Genomic DNA, 22,393 nt, shown 5'->3' with positions numbered 1-22,393 from the left:
ATTTACAATAAAAATATGGATAAAAGTCCCGTAAAAGGAAGCAGCTATTCTCCCCCCCCCCTGCAAAAAAAACCCCAACCAAGAATGCATTTTAATTATTGCAGTCTTATCAAATTAATTGATCTGTCCATTATGTACTTATTCCTTTGTGGCTCTCAGAGCACAAGATTAGATATTGGGAATGAGGAAAGGCTTTGTTTTCGACAGCAGGCAATAAAAAAGTTATTATGTTTGTATAATAGCTGTTCAGTCACTTTCTGTGCCATGATTCACTCACCTTTATGAGAAGTGTCAATAAATATTGCACATGTTCCTCTTTCAAAGCACCAAACTCCTACTGGGGGAATTCCCAGAGCACACTATAAAAGGGCTCCCACTGTCCTTTCTCCATCATACCTGTTTGCTGAAAAGATGAAGTGTGCAAACTTGGCTGTGCTGCTGGTCTTTCTACAAAATGCCATTGCACAGAATGCAACCAGCATCACACTCCAGAATGTGGTAAGATGCGTATTATGATTTTCACAGGCTCTAATGTATTCTTTTTTCCTCTCACTTATTCATGTTGCTAGGAAAATCTTTTAAAATTATTTGAGGCAAGTTTTCAGATCTCCATTCGTTCTGTGGACTCTCTGTAAGTAACAAGTGTAAAATATCGCCTTTAACGAATGTGCTGGGATTTAATTATAAATCTGAAAACAAATTACACTGTTTTAAAAAGCCAAAATTCTGCCTTCAGTTAGGTGAATGCAACTCCTGTTGCGAATTGGAATAGAGTTTAAATGCAAAATGCAGGTTGTAATTAATTAACTATGGTTTGTACCTGAGATGAGCTCAATCCAAAATCACAGATGCAAACACCCCACAGCCTTTTGGAGTGTTGAAGATCTGGATTTAGATCTCAGTGTCTCAGGTTCATTTGCCCAGCACTTTGAAAACATAATGCCCTATATGAGTTCTAGGTGATACTATTAATGCAGTCTCTTGGTCTGGTAGGCCTTGAAAGTGCTGTGGACTCAGGTAGTGAACTCAGCATCTAAGGGGAGGGAATGTTTTTCACTGTAGCATGATTAAGCAGTGGCAATTCCTGGCAGTAAGAATCAAGGCTGAAGTGTAAATATATAATGATAAGCTGAGGACGGGGGAATTTAGTATGTCAGAAATTTCTCCTCATTATGCTCACTCTTGGGTAAACCATAATTTGAGCAGACATTTGTAAAATTTATGATCCTCCTTGTAACTCTGCTGTTAATCACTATCAGCCTCCCCTGTACAACGCTATCGGGGGGCCAGACAAATGGCTGCGTATGTTATTTTTTTGACCAGCTGGCACAAAAAAACCCTGTTTTTTCTGAATCAATTTAAACAAGTGGCCATTTTCCTGCCATCTTCCAGTTCCTCAGCTGTCCAGATGGCTGTTTTAGGGGCTCCGTAGGAGTGGGACTGTCTGACTGGCTGGGGGAGTGAGGGAGCAGGTGATGGGGATGCAGCAGCATGAGGCACTGAACGGGTTCTTGGATGGAGTAGTAGGAGGCCTGCAGGGGAAGCTGGCTAAAACTGGGGCTCCAGAGCTCTGTCAGAATGGAGTTTTGCTTCCGCGTGGCTTTGAAGATGTGCAGCCGGGGATGTCCCCTGCCACGCGGAGCTCCTGCAGGAATGGCGCATTGCTCTTGTATGGCTGACTAGCAGCTGCCTCCTTGTGCAAGCCCCTTCCTGCCCCACACGCCTCAGGTTTAATCATGTCTGTGACGGGTTGGATCACAGAAACCCCCTTGGGAGCTGCCACCTGACGTACCAAGACTACCCCTGCTTCTGTTTTCCCTGCCAGCTCAGGACTCCAGCACCCTGTCTTGCTGAGCCAGACACTCCCGTCTGCTCCAACACAGACCCAGGGTCTGAATCACTTGCCCCAAAGCTGCAAGTTTACCTGAAAACAGCTCACAGAAGTGTGCTTGTCTCTAGCACTCAGATGCTCAACTCCCAATGGGGTCTAAACCCAAATAAATCCATTTTACCCTGCATAAAGCTTATGCAGGGCAAACTCATAAATTGTTCGCCCTCTATAACACTGATAGAGAGATATGCACAGTTGTTTGCTCCCCCAGGTATTAATACATACTCTGAGTAAATTACTAAATAAAAAGTGATTTTATTAAATACAGACAGTAGGATTTAAGTGGTTCCAAGTGGTAACAGGCAGAACAAAGTAAGTCACCAAGCAAAATAAAATAAAATGCACAAATCTATGTCTAATCAAACTAAATACAGATAATCTCACCCTCAGAGATGCTTCAGTAAGTTTTTTTCAGACGGGACACCTTCCAGGCCTGGGCACAATTCTTTCCCCTGGTACAGCTCTTGTTCCAGCTCAGGTGGTAGCTAGGGGATTCTTCATGATGGCTCCTCTCCCCCTTTGTTCTCTTCTACCCCTTTATATATCTTTTGCATAAGGCGGGAACCCTTTGTCCCTCTGGGTTTCCACCCCCCTCACTGGAAAAGCACCAGGTTAAAGATGGATTCCAGTTCAGGTGACATGATCACATGTCACTGCAAGACTTCATTGCCCACTTGCCAGCACACACATATACAGGAAGACTAACAGGTAAGCACAGCCATCTGCAGACAATGGTCCTGGTTAATGGGAGTCATCAAGATTCCAAACCATCATTAATGGCCCACACTTTACATAATTACAATAGGCCCTCAGAGTTATGTTTTATATTTCTAGTTTTAGATACAAGAGTGGTACATTTCTACAAATAGGATGATCACACTCAGTAGATTATGAGCTTTGTAATGATACCTTACAAGAGACCTTTTGCACGAAGCATATCCCAGTTGCATTATATTCACTTATTATCAAATCTTTATAAAACTATCCCAGTTACATTATATTCACTTATCATGTTTTTATAAAACCATATAGACTGCACAACGTCACAACATCATTTGGTGCACAGTTTATCAAATGGTTTTGCAAGCATTGGAGATTGCCACGGTTCCCATTCGGTGGAGCTCAGCTGCGTACATTGGTGCGCTGCGTCCCTGCGGTATAGTGTTTTGTGCAGTACACAGGGCCTTGATTACTGTAGACTCCCAGGGATGCATATTAAGATTCAAGAGTGACATCCAAACTTGCCAGTGCTCTGGAGGGGTAGGACCTGAAACCTTATTCCATAAGATGGCAGTGAGAGGGTATATATTACTTTAGCATAAATAATGCACACTGTTTTGGACAGACTGAGCATTTGCAGCCTTTCATTGATCACATGAAACTTTTTTCAAAGGAAGGACTCCATGAAACAGAGTTGTACCAGAAGAAACATTAATTGTCTCAGTCAGAAATCCCAATCAGTGTTAGAGCTGCTGGAGATGGCTCCCTTCACAAAATCAAAGTGTTTCAGAATACTGAGGAATCTGGAATGCTGATTGTCTGTCGGGAGAGGGGGTCATGATTTAAATAGGGATGGGACACGTAGTATGTTGCATTGTAACAGGTATTTTTGTTTCCTTTCCAGCCTACACCTCTTCCTACCCTGGTGGAATATCTGACTGAACCTCAGGCCACACTCAACAAACCTCAGTTCATGCCAGAGGTATACCATTGTTTACTGTTCTTGGAAAGCTATAGTAAACATCATCATTAAGATAAGAGAGATGCGTGGTCTAGTATATTAAGTGCAGGACTGGCAATCAGGTGGTTTAGAGGTCTAATCCTGGCTGTCACAGGTCTCTGTGTCCTATGCCAAATTGCTGAGGCTGAAATTTGAGTGCAGGATTTTCAAAATTAATTTCCTAAATTTAGGCTCCTAAATCCATATAAAGTCGCCCAAATAAATGGCTTGGTTTTCAGAAATGCTCAGCACCCCGCAGCTCTCATTTACTTTATTAAGCTACAAATATTTGGATCAGGCTGAATAATATTTCTTTTAGACTCAGATACCTTTATGTAATACATGATTTAATTTTACAAACAGAACTTTTGCAGTCAAGTCCTTGCTGCAGGCTAGGACAGTTTGCTCGCTGTTAAATACTAAATGAAGCCTATTTAGCTTTTAAAAATACACAAACCATCCAACCAAAAAGAGCTGAGCTTCAGCATATTTTTATATAGGACTTGGAAAGATGTTATGACCAAAATTAATAATTCTATTGACATTGCACTGTGATCAAAGGAGTCAGGGACCCAGGAAGATCTTTATAATAATAATAATTAATTAATTAATACTGCTTATGGTTTCATCAATATCATGAACCCAGCATACAATAATGTCAATGGAAGAAATGAAACAATTCTGTCAACATCATATTAAGTCTGAGGAAGATATGAACTTGATGTGATGTTAATGTGCAAAGGTCTTGAAATCTGCAACCATTTTTCATGCTGAATAGTTCTACTGAAACCTGCCCCTCTAAATTCCTGTTAAACATTATCAGCCTTTAATTCTTAGGTCTTACAGGAGTTGAATGACTCAACCCAGGGCTGGCTCCAGCATTTCTGCCGCCCCAAGCAAAAAAAAAAAAAGCAAGCCGCAATTGACGGCGGCAATTGGAAAAAAAAAAAAAAAAAGCCGCCAGCGGCGGCGGCAGTTCAGCGGCAGGTCCTTCACTCCTAGAGGGAGTGAGGGACCTGCTGCCCCCGAATTGCCGCAGGTGCCGCCCCTCTCCCTTGGCCGCCCCAAGCACCTGCTTGTTAAGCTGGTGCCTGGAGCCGGCCCTGACTCAACCTATTGATACCATTTATTTTTTTGGAGGAAGGATATTCTTATGGTTAAGGCACTAGCCTGGGACTCAGGGAATTTGGGATGGTCCAATGATTGGGGCATTGGCCTGGGGCTTTGGAGAGCTGGATTCAGATCGCTGCTCTGCCACAGACTTCTTGTGTGACCTCGAGCAAGTCATTAACTTCTCTGTGCCTCAGTTCCCAATCTGTACAATGGGGATAATAGCACTTCCCTACCTCACAGAGGTGTTGTAAGACAAATACATTAAAGATTCTGAGGTGCTCAGACAGTAGGACAATGGGTGCCATAAAAGATAGAATTGTTGCCCCTGCCACAAATTTCATGTGTGATCTTGGCCAAGTTACTTAAACTTTCTGAGTCAAATGCTGATTCCTGTTGAAGTCAATGGCAAAATTCCCATTTCCTTCAATGGGGTTCCTCATTGGTAAAACAGGGATAACAATATTTCTTCCTCCCACCCTTAGCTATCTTGTCTATTTAGACTTTAACCTCTTTAAGGCAGGGGATGTCTCTTACTAGGTATATGTACATCTTCTAGCATAATGAGGCCGAACCTCAGAAGGGGTAACTAGATACAAATAATATTTTTTTAATAAGTAGTTGAATCCATCCATTGAAGTTTGGTGGGTTTTTGATAGTTTAAATCCACTTTTAAAAGAGTTATTTAATTTATTAGATAAACATAGATAAAGGGCAGTTTGTAATCTGTATCAGGGATAAAATAATGTCCCCTCCTCACAGGCTAGCACAGATGGGATCTTATGAAAGGTAAGTACAATAACCATATTTGTCTGTTCACTGGATGTTTTCCTCTCTGCTCCTTTTTTCACCATTCCTGCTGAGCAGAATGCAAATCCAGTAATGTGAGGAGTCTGAGGGTGACAATTCCAAAAGCACCTAAGGGACTTAGGAGTCCAAGGCCCATTTTTAATAGTGACCTAGGCTCAGATTTTTAAAAACTATTTAAGCGTTGCTGCACTCAGTGTTGCAATGCCTAACCAATTTAGGTGTCTCAATTTCATTTTCAAAAGGGATTTAGGAGCCCAAATTTAGGGATTGTGTTAAGCAATAAAGGAAGCACGGAATGTGGAACAGAAGCCTGTTTATCTCACTTTATTGGAAGTGGACAAATTTAGTCATGGTACAAAACTACTCATAAAAGCGATATTCAGCAGCCAATATTTTATTATTTTTTAACTCTGACTGCCCCAATTAAAAAACTTGTTTATGTTCCTATGCACTGATGGAGCAGTGATAAATATCCATTACTCCACTCAATACCCTGCAGTAGCAGGAATACCAGCTCTCATGTGCATGTGGTTGAGTATGCAACCTGTTTACCAGGGGTAGCTGAAAAATATCAAATGAAACATATTCCCAGTGGGGAAAATAGGGTTTAGTCAAAATCAAAATTTTCCATGAAAATAGATCAATTTCTGTGGATTCTTCCATCAGTAAAATCCAAACAAAACTTTGTAAAGTGCTCTGAAATTAATGGACTAAAAGCACTAACTGGACCTGATGCAAAGACCATTAAAAGCAATGGAAAGACTCCCTATAAGATTTAATATGATTATTTCCTGCTCTGCCATTGACTCACTGTCTGATCTTAGGAAAATCATGTAACTTTCCTGTACCTCAGTTTTGCCAGTGTTAAAATAGTTATAATAGAATTTAACTACCTCTATAGAGGTGTGGTGAAGCTTAATGAATGAATATAGGAAAATACTTTGAGTTTATTGGAAGAAAGTTGTAATAATAATAATTAATAAATGCGTTCAGGGTCAGTATTATTGATTAATTATTATTAATAAATATTATTAATTATTACGTTCAACTTTTCCCTGCTTGGGGACTGTTGTTAGTCCTTTGCTGTTGTTTCCTAGTAGCATATTGACAATTTTTTATTTGCTTTCTGAAACAAACTTGTTCTTACAGCCATTTGCCAACGTAACCGGCTCTTTGAATGAAAATGGAGTGTGCCAATGCTCAGTGTACCTGCCAGACACCGCCTTTCCTGTGCAGAAGGTCGAGATGCTGGAAATCACAGCCCGAGTGCTTTCTGAGAAATTTGAAATAGAACTTACTAAAGTAAGGATTTTTGGTTTTTCTTTTAAAAAAATCTACCAGTCCTATTTTTAGTGAATCTGAAACAGTCCAGCAGTCAGAACTTTGCAGGGCCTGCCTTCCAAGCAACTGCAGCGAGGGGCATGTAAAAATTGCAAGGAAAAGGGTGATTAAACATAAAATGTTCAATATTGTAGCATGCAAGCAGGGCCTTATAACAACATGAGTTTCAAGTATCCTCAGGCCTCATTCCTGGGCCTATAGGTAGTCCCTACGGAGGTTCGGGGCCTGGGGCGGAAGTGATGGATTTGTCTCTTCTGGGACCGACTGCGCCAGCCAATTGCACCGGCCCGCAGGGCCTCCCAAAGCACGGGGCCCGGAGCAGTCACCCCAATTCGCCCTACCCAAGGGACAGCTCTGCCTATAGGCACATGGTGTTCTTGGAGGGATGGAGGAAGAGCTATGCTACTCTTTATGAACCGTGGAACAGTCTTGTTGGCTTGTAATTGCTATATACAGTCACAGAGGAAGCCATGATTCCTGCTCCCTCCTGTGTTATTACCAAGGCCGACGAGAGGGGGGGGAAGTCGGTACAAATGACTGGGGCCTGGCGGTCCGGAAGGGCGCCCGGGGTCCGGCTTCCCTGGCTTCCCCCCCTCTCGTTAGCCCTGTTTAGCCGGTCCACCCTTGCTGGGGAGCCCGAAAAATTTTTTTCACCGGGGCCCGAACCCGCTCTCGGCGGCCCTGGTTATTACTTGTATGTAACCAGCTTATGGGAGGGAATGAGGGAAAAGAGAGCAAATGTCAGCTCAGCCCAGGTTGAAGCAAAAATCCACCCCCTGACCCCCTCCATTCCCATAACAGTTGAAAAAAAAATCAGTTATTTTCTCTGTCAACATCTGATGCTCTAGCAATGACTGTTGAATTATGCATTCTAGTTAAAAACAAACTCCTTACCCTTACACTACTTTGCTTGTTTGTTACAAGGATTCAGATCTCATTTTTCTTGCAAAAATCAGGCAAAACTAGGGGACTACCGTGGTTTCTTGAGAGAAGGAGAACCTACATTTGATTTTTGCTGGTAGATGAATATTCAGGGTTTAAATTAGGTGTCCATGAGAAAGTGTTTGACTTCTCCAGGAGCCAGACATCTTAAGAAATGAAGTGTCCTTGAATTAATCAGTAGAAAAGGCACAGCAGTAAATTATAAATTCTAACCATAAATATTCATAACTCTCTTCTAGTATAATCAAGAATAGATAAGAAGTTATGCATAAAAACACAACAATGTGGGGGCATAATCCTATAGAAGGTCTTTTCAGTTAAAATAATTTGCTTTGAAATAACTAGTGTTAACGATGACATACATTCAGTTGTCAGTGAAGGTATGAAGGGCAATTTGACAAATCTCAGTGCCTCTCGGCACAAGAGCTACCTGATCACTTTAGGAGGAATATGGAACTTGACATTAATGATCCATGAAAACACTAGGTATTTAAGGGCCCCAAAGTGCTCCCACTGTGATCAGTGGCAAAATTTCAATTGCTTGCAGTAGGACAGGATCAGGTCTATAATTCCCATCCTGAAACTTGGACTAATTCTGCAAGGCCCTCCCAAATCAGAGAGGACTGAAATAAGACCCAACTGAAGCCAATCTCCTATTGAAGTGAAACTCTGCATTGGGAGTTTTCCCTGACTAAGGACCAAGTACGGATGGCAGGAATAGGCTGATTTTTTGAAACCCTGTAGCCATTCTCTATTAAAAAAATGGCTGGACTCTAGTGACCAGATCCTCAGCTGATGTCATTTTCTTCAAGTCAGTGGAGCTCTGGCAGTTCAGGAGTTGGCCCTCACTTTTCAACTCCAGTGGTAGATACCAAAAAAAAATCTTGACCTAATCCGAGTTTCACTGCACTTTATCATGTTGAGTTTGATCAGCCAAACAGTGTTACAATGCATCCAGTTAGATATAGTGTGACAGATCCTCCAATGTGATCCCAGGCAAAGAGACATCAGGTCAGAAATGAAAACAAACAAACTGTATTTTTGTTTAACTACAGGGGTGTTACAATTTCATAGTTAGTTATTATGTTGCTTGACCATAGAACGAAAAAGATACCAGGCGTTGACTTGTTCGTCTCTGAGTTCAAGTAAAATTGAAATGTCTGGAGATGGGCAGAAGATGCTTGAATCTATGTGCATATCTGTACTTGTCTCATGTAAACATATTTCTCAGGCTCTCTTTGAAATGAATTTCTTACCTTTCTAGTTGTAAAGATACCCCTCAGTGTGTAACCCAATGTACTGCTGTTTCCTGAAAATACTTATGGACAAAATGAAACAATAAAACCAAAAGATCTCCCAACTCATCCTAGCGATAGAGGGGTCTGAACCAAAATTCTGGGTTCCAAGCACCCCCAAACTATGGGGATGTTCAGATCTACATCAAATTTTGCAGCCCAGACTCGTCTTTACACATTATGGAGTGGGAGCGTCTACTGAACTACTGTGAAATTTGAAACAACTAGGCAAATCATAAACACGTGGATTTTGGTTTTGAATCTGAGAACCACTTTACAAAGAGGGTTGGAATAACAAACAGATCCTCAACTAATTTAAATGGATGTAGCACCATGGAAGTTAGTTTACAACTTACTAATTTACACCAGCTGAGGATGTGACCCAAATGCCATAACTATATTTCAGCATCCCATTGTGGATGGGTTCAATCTTACCTTACTTGCTTAGTCAAAACTCCATTTGAAGCTAATGGGAGATTTTCCTGAGTAAGACTTGCAGGATCCAGCCCCTTAAGAGGTGCTATATCATAGAATCATAGAATCAAAGAATATCAGGGTTGGAAGGGACCTCAGGAGGTCATCTAGTCCAACCCCCTGCTCAAAGCAGGACCAATTCCCAACTAAATCATCCCAGCCAGGGCTTTGTCAAGCCGGGCCTTAAAAACCTCCAAGGAAGGAGACTCCACCACCTCCCTAGGTAACGCATTCCAGTTCTTCACCACCCTCCTAGTGAAATAGTGTTTCCTAATATCCAACCTAGACCTCCCCCACTGCAACTTGAGACCATTGCTCCTTGTTCTGTCATCTGCCACCACTGAGAATAGCCGAGCTCCATCCTCTCTGGAACCCCCCCTCAGGTAGTTGAAAGCAGCTATCAAATCCCCCCTCATTCTTCTCTTCTGGAGACTAAACAATCCCAGTTCCCTCAGCCTCTCCTCATAAGTCATGTGCTCCAGACCCCTAATCATTTTTGTTGCCCTCCGCTGGACTCTTTCCAATTTTTCCACATCCTTCTTGTAGTGTGGGGCCCAAAACTGGACACAGTACTCCAGATGAGGCCTCACCAATGTCGAATAAAGGGGAACGATCACGTTCCTCGATCTGCTGGCAATGCCCCTACTTATACAGCTCAAAATGCCGTTAGCCTTCTTGGCAACAAGAGCACACTGTTGACTCATATCCAGCTTCTCGTCCACTGTGACCCCAGGTCCTTTTCTGCAGAACTGCTACCTAGCCATTTGGTCCCTAGTCTGTAGCAGTGCATGGGATTCTTCCGTCCTAAGTGCAGGACTCTGCACTTGTCCTTGTTGAACCTCATCAGGTTTTTTTTGGCCCAATCCTCTAATTTGTCTAGGTCCCTCTGTATCCAATCCCTACCCTCTAGCGTATCTACCACGCCTCCCAGTTTAGTGTCATCTGCAAACTTGCTGAGAGTGCAGTCCACACCATCCTCCAGATCATTAATAAAGATATTAAACAAAACCGGCCCCAGGACCGACCCTTGGGGCACTCTGCTTGAAACCGGCTGCCAACTAGACATGGAGCCATTGATCACTACCCGTTGAGCCCGACGATCTAGCCAGCTTTCTATCCACCTTACAGTCCATTCATCCAGCCCATACTTCTTTAACTTGCCGGCAAGAATACTGTGGGAGACAGTATCAAAAGCTTTGCTAAAGTCAAGGAATAACACATCCACTGCTTTCCCCTCATCCACAGAGCCAGTTATCTCATCATAGAAGGCAATTAGGTTAGTCAGGCACGACTTCCCCTTGGTGAATCCATGCTGACTGTTCCTGATCACTTTCCTCTCCTCTAAGTGTTTCATAATTGATTCCTTGAGGACCTGCTCCATGATTTTTCCAGGGACTGAGGTGAGGCTGACTGGCCTGTAGTTCCCCGGATCCTCCTTCTTCCCTTTTTTAAAGATGGGCACTACATTAGCCTTTTTCCAGTCATCCGGGACCTCCCCCGATCGCCATGAGTTTTCAAAAATAATGGCTAATGGCTCTGCAATCTCATCCGCCAACTCCTGTAGCACTCTCGGATGCAGCGCATCCGGCCCCATGGACTTGTGCACGTCCAGTTTTTCTAAATAGTCCCGAACCACTTCTTTCTCTACAGAGGGCTGGTCACCTTCTCCCCATACTGTGCTGCCCAGTGCAGCAGTCTGGGAGCTGACCTTGTTCGTGAAGACAGAGGCAAAAAATAATAATAATATATGTATTAGAAGTCCCAGATATACAACTTGATTGAATCTCTAAGCTTTTGTCTGATTGTAGGCTGCTAATTCAACAAGCAAGGGGGGCCCTTTTATAAAATCAGCAGGCAGTGAATTTCACAAAGAGATACTCTGATATTCCAAATCAGTAAAAAACTGTAGCTTGAAAATGTTGGACTAATTTTTTCATCTGTAATTATCATGATGAAAAAATTAACTTGTTAGACTAATGCAGGAATCAGCTTTGTTCGCAACAGTGAAGAGGAGTATGGCTCTCTTTGTGCACCTCATTAAAAGGGAAGAATAGGAACTTTAACCCAATGGGAGAATGTGCCTTTCAGTGCTTTGACCACAATGCTGAGAACATGCTTGAGCAATAAAATCAGGAAGAGCAAACACACCTGCCCAACAGAGATGAAAACTATATTCAAGATAGATTATTCTGTTGGAAATATTCCTCTTGATCTCAGGCTGGGTTATATGACATGCGGGTGGCATGCTCACCATGTGATCATGGAGGTCAGACTTGCCTGTGGCCAATGCACTTGCACGTGAATTGCTTGCTCATTTCATTTCTATCCCCCTTTCTCTCCCTCTCCATCTTTTTTCATTTTATGCCTTCCTTCTGCTTCCTCATTCCTCCACCCCCACCCTCCACCTGCATGCTGGAGGAGTGTCTGCTTGCATGCTGAGAAACCTGTGTTGATAAATACCAGTTTCGGGTAACTGACACAATAAATGAACATTACAGATTTTCTCCCTGCCCTTTTCAGGCCCTTAGTGTGACAATGCTTGCAAAGCAGGAAAAACTAGATAGGAATTATTCTTACGCATGCCTAAAATAGATGAATTTTATATTTCTTTAAGGGTGAAATTCACCTCCTGCAGAGGTCCACCACAAGGCCTATGCACTGCTCAAACCCCACTGCAAAGCTCTGTGATGAATGTGAGATGCATGGTGAATACTGATCTGTACCCCAAAATGTGGTTTATGTACTAGATTTCTGAAATGGTGTGTTGGCCTGTTAGAGGGGAGCAGATGGTTTCAACACAATCCCCCACAGGTAGATACAGTCACAAGCTATTAAGGCAAAATGGGTCTAACTGCCAAGCAATAGAGCAGCCATCATGGGAGGCATTCTCCTAGATGGCCTGGCTGGCCAACTGGGAAAAAACAGTCTGAGGTAGAAGGAAGACTGGGCATTCCGACTAAGTGGGCATTCACCCACGAAAGCTTATGCTCCAATACATCTGTTAGTCTTAAAGGTGCCACAGGACTCTCTGTTGCTGGTCTCAGACCTGAAGCTCTTACTTATGAGAGTAGCCCTTACTTATGCAGGTAGTCCACTGACTTCAATGGATTGCAGATTTGGCATATTTTTGGCAACTAGATTTTCTTTTAAAGCATTTATTTTCTTTAAGTATTTTAATATTATTAGCATCGGGATAGATACTCACATTTCTGAACGTTTGTGCCTGTGGTATAGGTAATTGTACACATCAGTACGCGTTTTCTCCACATGGTTGCCTACTTTGTGCTCACCAGTTTGCAAATGCAAATGTATTTTTGTGCATGCGGTGGGTTCATGTGCAAATTTTACAGGCACAGTTTAGACACTAACTTTTAAACATCTTCCCCACAGAGATTACTGGGGAAATATCCCAGCTCTCACTGGATTTTTGTGAGTAGCAAGGTAGTCAGAATCCATCTAAATCCTCTCTTCAAACAACATGGATCTTGCTCTATGGACTGGTCCATGTTAGGGTGGAGGTAGGGAAATTTAGACATACCTATGGTGAATGTCCAGTCAGTTAACTCCATATATAGAAATACATTTAAACAGACACTATTTATTTTGATTGCCAAGTACAATACATTTTATTATTCCTTAGCTTGAATTTATACAGGCCTAAAACTATGAGAGCCAGATCCTCAGTTGGTGTAAATTGGGGACTCAGTTGGTGTAACCAGGAGATATTCAAAGACCTGAAACTCAAAAAAGAGTCATACAAAAGTGGAAACTAGGTGAAATTACAAAGGATGAATATTAACAAAAACCAACAGAAGCATGAAGGGACAAAATTAAAAAAGGCCAACCCCCCCAAGATTAATCTAGCTAGAGACATAAAGAGTAACAAGAAAACATTTTACAAATATATGAGAAGCAAGAAGACGACCAAGGACAGGCGAGGCCCATTACTCAATGACGAGGGAAAGACAATAACAGAAAACACAGTAATGTCTGAAGTGTTAACTGCCTTTTTTTGTTTATATTTTCACCAAAAAAATTAGCAGTGATTGGATGACTAACATAGTGAACATCTGTGTAAATGGGGTAGGATCTGAGGCTAAAATAAGGAAAGAACATGTTAAGAATTAATTAGACAAGTTAAATGTCTTCAAGCTGGCAGGGCATGATGAAATACATCATAGAATACTTAAGGAACTGGTTGAAGATATTGCTGAGCCATTAGCAATTATCTCTGAGAACTCATGGAGGATGGGAGAGATCCCAGAGGCCTGGAAAAGGGCAAATATAGTACCTATCTATAAAAAGGGGAATAAGGACAACCCAGGGAATTATAGACCAGTCAGCTTAACTTTGGTACCCGGAAAGATAAAGGAGCAAATAATTAAACAATTTGCAAGCACCTAGAAAAAATAAGGTGATAAGTAGCAGTCAATCTGAATTTGTGAAGAAAAAATTACGTCAACCTAATATCCTTCTTTGACAAGGTAATAACCTTGTGGATAGTGTGGACACAGCAGATGTGATATATCTTGATTTTAGTAAGGCTTTTGATACTGTCTCACATGACCTTCTCATAAGAAAACTAGAGATATATAGCCTAGATGAATCTACTATAAGGTGGGTGCACAACTGGTTGGAAAATTGTATACAGAGAGTATTTATCAATAGTTCACATTTGAGCTGGAAGGGCATATTGAATGGAGTCCTGCAGGAATCTGTCCTGGTCTGGTTTTATTCAATATCTTCATAAATGGCTTGGATAATGGCATAGAGAGTACACTTATAAAATATGTTGACAATACCAAGCTGGAAGGGATTGCAAGTGCTTTGGAGGACAGGATTAGAATTCAAAATGATCTTGACAAACTGGAGAAATGGTCTGAAATAAACAGGATGAAATTCAATAAAGACATATGCAAAGTACTACCTTTAGGAAGGAATAATCAGTTGCACAAATACAAAATGGATATGACTGTGTAGGAACACATACTGCAGAAAAGGATCTAGGGGTTATGTGGCATCACAAATGAAACATGAGTGAACCATGTAATATTGTTGCAAAAAACCTGAACATCATGCTGGGAGGTATTAGCAGGAGTGTTGTAAGCAAGACATGAGAAGTAATTCTTCCATTCTACTCAGCACTGATAAAGCCTCAGCCGGAGTATGGTGTCCAGTTCTGGGCACCACACTCTGAAAAGATGTGGACAAATTGGAGGAAGTCCAGAGGAGAATAACAAAAATGATTAAAGGTCTAGAAAACATGACCTATGAGGAAAGATTGAAAAGATTGGGTTTGTTTAATCAGGAGAGGAGTAGACTGAGGGGGGAGGTGAAAACAGTTTTCAGGTACCTAAAAGGTTGTTATAAGAAAGAGGGTGAAAAATTGTTCTCCTTAACCACTGAGGACAGTGCAAGAAGTAATGGGCTTAAATCGCAGCAAGGGAGATTTAGGTTAGACTTTAGGAAAAACTTCCTAACTATAAAGGTAGTTAAGCACTGGAATAAATTGCTTAGGGAGGTTGTGGAATCTCCATCACTGGAGGTTTTTAAGAACAGATTAGACAAACACCTTCCAGGGATGGTCTAGATCAGGGGTCGGCAATGTTTGGCACGCGACTCGCCAGGGTAAGCACCCTGGCGGGTCGGGCCAGTTTATTTACCTGCTGACGGGAAGCGGCGCGGGCGAGGGATGTGCTGGCCATGGCTTCCTGCCGCCCCCATTGGCCCAGGACAGCGAACCGCGGCCAGTGGGGGCCGCGATCGGCCGAACCTGCCACGTCAGCAAGTAAATAAACTGGCCCGGCCCGCCAGGGTGCTTACCCTGGCGAGCCGCGTGCCAAACGTTGCCAACCCCTGGTCTAGATAATACTTAGTCCTGCCTCAGTGCAGGGTTCTGGACTGATGACCTATCTAGGTCCCTTCCAATCCTACATTTCTATGGGTTTATGCTAAATGGCTTCCCTCAGACTCAAAAAGTAGTTCAGTCACAGTTGCATAAAAAATTGTAACTCTGAAAAGAGGGTCCTCTTATCTTTGGTTTGCCTCCTTAAGCTAAATCACTGAGATTCAGTAGTCAGACACATTATTATTTGTTTAATCGATTGTATTTGCCCTGCACAAGTATTGATGTACCATTGACTAAACTCCCAAAGACCTGCCCCAGCATGTACTGAGGTTCAGTGTATATCTTGGAAAGAAATATTAGGGGGAAGTCTCTTCTCTGGTTGTTACAAAGCCCTGGTCAGGAATCTGTAGGCAATATCACCAGGACAGTAGAACAGCAAAGCTCTAGTCTTAATGAAAAACTGTACCCATGTCAAATTTTTAAAAGTCCATTTCGGAGCTGTCCTCTTGATTAAAATAGAGCTGAAAAAAATTGTGACTGCTGCAAAACACTCTTAATTCATCAGAGGGGTAGCCGTATTAGTCTGAATCTGTAAAAAGCAACAAAGAGTCATGTTAAGATAATGCAACTTTTGCATTATCTTAACATGAATTAAGAGTAACAAAGAGTCCTGTGGCACCTTTAAGACTAACAGAAGTATTGGAGCATAAGCTTTCGTGGGTGAATACCCACTGGGTATTCACCCACGAAAGCTTATGCTCAGGACTCTTTGTTACTCTTAATTCATGTTAAGATAATGCAAAAGTTGCCAAATTGACTTTTAATCCAACAAATTCATTTTAAGTCTGAGAATATGCATGAGCAATTTCAGTCTAGAAGGTAATATTTAGGGAAGTGATAAGCACCTAAAAATTGGGGCTTATAATGGAAATGCCTTCTAGTCCATAACTTCAGAGTTGCTAATTTGACACAATAATATAATTCTATTTATTCCTGCTGAGAGATACTTCTTACCTTTTGGAATGCCATTAAGGAAAAATGGGTACAGTTTTAAGTCATGTGGGAGGAAGATTATATCTTTCCCAAAATGTTCCATTTGTATGGAACTCAAATTTTTCAGAGAATGCTCCAAATCCACATAATGTTCTTGACATTCTTCTTCACAATGTTTGCACCATGACCTTTACATTAGTAGATACATGTGCAAAAGTATATTTATCCAGCCATCTGTTTAGTGGTTCCACATCTGAAGAGGCTGCTGTGCAACAGTTATTCTACCTAAAGGCTCAAATAACTATTTCACCTCAACTGGCCTTCATTTAAATCAGTTTCAGGATGGATGGATCGGATTTGTAATAGTGCACTGTGCTAAAATATCCCCTTCTTCAGGGGACTCAATTAGTTTTAATGCAGAAAAGATTAGATACTATTTGCAGAGTATCAGAGGGGTAGCTGTGTTAGTCTGGATCTGTAAAAAGCAACAAAGAGTCATGCGTCTGACGAAGTGGGTATTTACCCACGAAAGCTTATGCTCCAATACATCTGTTAGTCTATAAGGTACCACAGGACTCTTTGTTGCTAGTTGCAGAGTGGTGGCCTGACCAGTGCCCACTGAAGTCAACAGAAAGTCATCTTGGAGAAATTGGTGGATCTTTCGTTATCTTTTTCAGCCCCAGAGAGTACATCTATACAGCAAGTGGCAGGCCGCAGCAGTGAGTCTCTGAGCCCAGGTCAACAGACTTGGGCTTGCACGCTGTGCTAAAAATGGCTGTGTAGGTGTTGCAGCTCAGGCTGGAGTGTAGGCTCTGAGGTCTAGGGAGGGGGTTATTTTTAGCACTGCTATTTTTAGCACGATAGTGAGAGCCCACGTTTGTCGACAGGCTCAGAGACTCGCAGACGCGGGCTGTGTAGACATACCCCAAAATTCTTCATGTACATCACTTATCTGAAATAATCACTGCAGATTCCCTGGTAGAATCTGGCCCCTGAAATTCTATATAATCCTGGATAAAGTTAACTCCAAGAGGGAACATTAGTGAGTGTAAGCGGGTGGCTTGCCCTGTGCAGGCTGGAGGGCCTGGGGCTCAGGGCCGGATTAATCTTGTGTGGGCCTGGTGCCAAACATATTTGTGGGACCCCCTGGGGGATAGTGGAGCATGGCATGGGGAAGTTGGTCCCCAGAGCGAGGGGCTGGCTAGGGGCAATGGGGCATGGCATGATGGGGGTGGTCCCACTCCGCCCAGCCCAGTGCAAGGGCACTGTTTACAAACCGGCAGTTGCCAGATACACCATGGCCCACCCGGCCCTGTGCTGCCAGCATGCCTCTTCCCCTTGGGGGACGGGCCTGGACCGTGCCCCACGGTTCCCTGCACAAACACCGCCCTGCTCCCAATGCCCAGCATCCCCTGGACCTGCTATGCCCATTTGTGGTGCCCCTCCACATATCCCCCACCACAAATCCACAGTGACCTGCACACCACTACCCTGCCCAGTGCACCCCCACCCACAGCCCCACCTAGGGTTACCAGATAGCAACTGTGAAAAAACGGGACAGGGGGTGGGGGATAATAGGCACTTATATAAGAAAAAGTCTCAAAACACGTGACTGTCCCTTTAAAAACGGGACATCTGGTCACCCTAGCCCCACCACAACTGCCCAGCACCCCCCCCACAGCCCGACCACAACTGTCCAGCACCCACACAGAACCCCCACTCTCTAGCACCCCAACACACATAAACCTCCCCCACTGCCCAGCACCCCCGCCCCCTCACAGCCCAGCACCCCCCACTGGCTCCCCAGACACACACTCCCCTCACACCCCGCCCCCGGCCGAACTCACTGCTGCTGGGAGGTGACTGTGTCAGCCGGGGCTGGTCCCGTTCCTGGGATGGGGAATTGCTCTAGCTCCTTGGGAGCAGTGTGATCATCCAGGCGAGGGCCTGCCCCTGCCCTGGACAGCCTCTCAGGACCCTCTTGCCTAGAGGGGCCCAGCCAAGGCCCCCACACTGCCCCTTCCCCCTTACACTGGCCGAGAGTGGCCAGAGCCAGAGCTGCACTGGGGTCTGGTCAGGGGGCAGAGAGAAGGTGGGTGGGGCCAGGCAGCAGAGAGGAGCCAGCGAGCTGGCAGGGCCTCAGGGCTCAGTGCAAATGGAGCAGGCCGGGCCAGGGCCCCTTCTGAGTGTGGGCCCAGCCAGGGCCGGCTTCAGGCCGATTCAACCTAAAAGGGCCCCGCAGCTGTCCACCCCTCCCCCAGCTCACTTCCCCCTTCTCCCCTCCCCTGAACGCTCCGTCCCCCTGCTCCTCCCCCTCCCCTGCTTCCTGCGAATCAGATGTTCGCGGGAAGTCTGAAAACAAGCAGGGGCAGGTGGGCAGCAGCAGGTAAGCTGAGGCGGAGGGGGACGCGAGGAGGAGGGCTCCAGGGAGGCGCGGCGCGGCCCAGTCCGGCCCCGGCCGAGCAGCTCCCTCCGGCCCCGGTGGCTCCGGCCTGGTCCAGGCCCTGGGGCACCGGCCCCGGTTCCGGCTGAGCGCGCCGGCCGAGCACCCCCAGCCCCGGCGGCTGCGGCCCCGGCCCCAGCGGCTCCGGCCCGGCTCGGGATCAGGTGATTCCCCTATAAAAAGTAGCTGGAAGCTGAAGTGAGGGGAAAACTCAGGGAGAGCAAAGACTGCGGGAGTGAGGAGGCTCCAGCAGAGTCCTGGGATTTGTGACTATGGTTTATCTATACCAGTGGTGCCCAACCTTATTACACAGGAGTGCCACATAAACCTTATGTGGGCCAAACAGATTCTACATATTTTAATAAGATTTAAAGTTACATGTATTGATTTGTATTTGAAGTTTAGCTTGTGTTGTATGTATTTAGATAGGTTGTTTCTATGTACAGTATTGTCTGTTTACACACTTGTGTAAACTAAAATGATGTAAACGTGATGACAAAAGGCTAATGAATTGGCCGAGTTTGGACCACGGGATGTGAATAGCAATGCGCACCAGGATGATGAACTGTAACTCACTCGTGTAGATGCTGCAGGTGCAACCCATAAGGTTCCTAGTTTGCCTTCATGTAATCCTCTTCAAACAGGACTACATTAATGGGAAGAAGGAACCTTTTAGTTCACACCCCCGGCATCCACACAGGGGAGTTACAGAGCAGTTCTTTGGTGCTCCCTGCAGTCCGAACCACAGGTCAGTATAGATGTAGCCTAAGTTTCCAGCTAGGAAGTGCTGGCAATAGCCTGCTAAGGCAGGGAAGACCCTGAGAGAGCAGGGGAAAGACAGCCAAAGTTCTCCAAGCAGGGAGGCTTGGGAGCAGGAAGAGAAACGTTTGCTTGTTGGACTTTAATTTGGGACTCTGAGTTTTATTTTGAGTTTGTTTTGTGAATAAACCTAGGTCCCAACGAGGGGTATTTTGACACCAGAAAAAGAGTGTGGAGTCTTCATAAGGGGCCCTTGAGGGGGAAACACGCAGGTGCTGCAGGATGACCTCTGGCCATAAGTGGTTGCTCACAGTGTGGTTGCTCTTGTTACAGTGAGGAATAAAAAAGTGAAGATTATGAATGAAATTCTGCCCTCAGTAATGCACAGGGGTAAATGAAGGCAGAATTTGACAAATTTATATATAAATGCGTGTAATAAAGATGTCAAACATGCCTGTTATATTTGTTGAACTGAACTTGAAAATGTGCTTGTTTTTTTTTAGGTTAGCCAATATACCAAAGCAATTCAAATATATGAACAGAAAATCCGAAACCTAACCATCAAGGTGGAACATATGGAGTCAACCAGTGTTTCTTACACTGAGTTGGACTTTCAGTTACTGAAACTGGAAATCAATGAAATGCAGAGACTGGTCACTCAGCTGAAATCCACACTTGTTGGAAGCAATGTGATTGTTGAACAACTATACGTGGAGGTAGAGTATGAGGGTTATTCTGCCATTCAGAAACATTCAGTTCTCTGTTACACCAGTGAAATTTGGAATGTCTCTACTATTGTCAGTGGAGTTACTCTGGATTTAAATCAGTGTAAATTAAAGCAAATCTTGGCCTTAAGCATGTTTTTTCATATATAGCAAAAAATGGCAATTTTTATCGTTTGTGTGACAAAGTTAAAGTTCTTGGATGCTGCTATATTAAATAAATATGCTGTCTAAATTATTATAATAAATATTAATTTATGGGCACCTATGCCTGAAAGCTTCTGTGCTCTAATAAACATAATTAAAAATTTAACATATTAGGGTAGTGACCCGATTAATATAAAATCAAGAACTGGAAAAGACTCATACCTTCCCAATATTCAATAAATCAAATTTTCAAAATTATCACTCATTCACCTGGAGTGAATAATTGTTTTTGATGGTAAGTAAAATATCATTAGTTTCTTCACTGTCCTCTTCAACATTAAATGAGTGTGTGAGTAGATTATTTATCTGGGCAGGTAAATTTTCAAGACATATCTGCAAGGCTGAAATCATTTATAGGTAACAGTTAATAACCAAGTAAGCCTTATTGGACATTTTGGGGTGATCTTTAGCATTACGGTATATGATTGAGAGCTAAAATCACAAACATTTTCTTGTGGTTACACACATCCGCACGAGACCTGATGTTTATGCTAAAACATATTCTTGGGAACATTTCCTAAAACTTGTTCTGCAGCACCTGTTGTGAAATGCTAAATTCAGCCTAAAATATTTGTGAAATAAAGTTGACTGTAATTTAAAGTCATGCTAAATTTTTATTTCTCCAGATTAGGAATCTGACTGTCATGGTAAATGATCTGGAATCATTGGACAAAAACAATATCCTTGCAATCCGTCGAGAAATTGTGACACTGCAGAATCGATTGAAGGAATGTGAAAAGGATAGAAATCAAACCACTCCACCCTCCTATTTCCCACCAGGTAAGCATTCCGTGTATAAATCACATGAGAAAGGATGGTAGAAGTAGGAAGAAGACTGAGTTAAATGAAATGACAATAAAGCACAGGTCGAAAAGTAACGTTTTGCCCTTCTTCCAAACTCTCTTTTTGTGGTATAATGTAAGAACATAAGAATGGCCATATTGGGTCAGACCAAAGGTCCATATACCCCAGTATCCTGTCTTCCAACAGTGGCCAATGTCAGGTGCTCCAAAGGGAATGAACAGAACAGGTAATCATCAAGTGATTTCTCCATCCCTGCCCATCCTGGCTAATAGCCATTGATGGACCTATCCTCCATGAATTTATCTAGTTCCTTTTTGAACCCTGTTATAGTCGTGGCCTTCACAACATCCTCTGGCAAGGAGTTCCACAGGTTTACTGTGCGTTGTGTGAAAAAATACTTCCTTTTGTTTGTTTTAAACCTGCTGCCTATTAATTTCATTTGGTGACCCTTAGTTCTTGTGTTATGAAAAGGAGCAAAAACCACTTCCTTATTTACTTTCTCCACACCAGTCAAGCTTTTATAGACCTCTATCATATCCCCACTTAGTCGTCTTTTTTCAAAACTGAAAAGTCCCAGTCTCTTATTAATCTCTCCTCATATGGCAGACGCTCCACACCCCTAATAATTTTTGTTGCCCTTTTCTGAACCTTTTCCAATTCCAATCTATCTTTTTTGAGATGGGGTGACCACATCTGTATGCAGTATGAAAGATGTGGACGTACCATGGATTTATATAGAGGCAATAGGATATTTTCTGTCTTATTATCTATCCCTTTCTTAATGATTCCCAACATTCTGTTTGCTTTTTTGACTGCCACTGCACATTGAGTGGATATTTTCAGAGAAATATCCACAATGACTTTAAGTTCTCTTTCTTGAGTGGTAACAGCTAATTTAGATCCCATCATTTTATACGTATAGTTGGATTTATGTTTTCCAATGTGCATTACTTTGTATTTATCAACATTGAGGGGGCCACTTAGGGATCTGGGGCAAAATCAGTACTTGGTCCTGCTAGTGAAGGCAGGGGGCT

The 22,393-nt window shown here is 43.2% G+C and overlaps 1 protein-coding gene across 2 annotated transcripts in view; it reads left to right on the top strand.

Annotated features, from left to right (window-relative positions):
• Positions 1-330: 330 nt before the first annotated feature.
• Positions 331-22,393, top strand: part of OLFM4 (olfactomedin 4) — a 33,309-nt gene continuing 11,246 nt past the window's right edge. The window contains exons 1-5 of one of the 2 annotated variants that reach the window (XM_065423549.1): positions 331-498; positions 3,516-3,593; positions 6,681-6,833; positions 20,130-20,342; positions 21,182-21,335. In XM_065423549.1, coding sequence (XP_065279621.1) covers positions 412-498; positions 3,516-3,593; positions 6,681-6,833; positions 20,130-20,342; positions 21,182-21,335 — 685 coding nt within the window. In that variant the 5' untranslated portion in view covers positions 331-411. The remainder of the gene's footprint in view (positions 499-3,515; positions 3,594-6,680; positions 6,834-20,129; positions 20,343-21,181; positions 21,336-22,393) is intronic. The other variant, XM_065423548.1, reaches the window with a different exon arrangement.

Source organism: Emys orbicularis, chromosome 1 (assembly GCF_028017835.1).
Source record: "Emys orbicularis isolate rEmyOrb1 chromosome 1, rEmyOrb1.hap1, whole genome shotgun sequence".
Taxonomy (NCBI): Eukaryota; Metazoa; Chordata; order Testudines; family Emydidae; genus Emys; species Emys orbicularis.
This window is presented reverse-complemented; position numbering and strand designations above follow the sequence as displayed.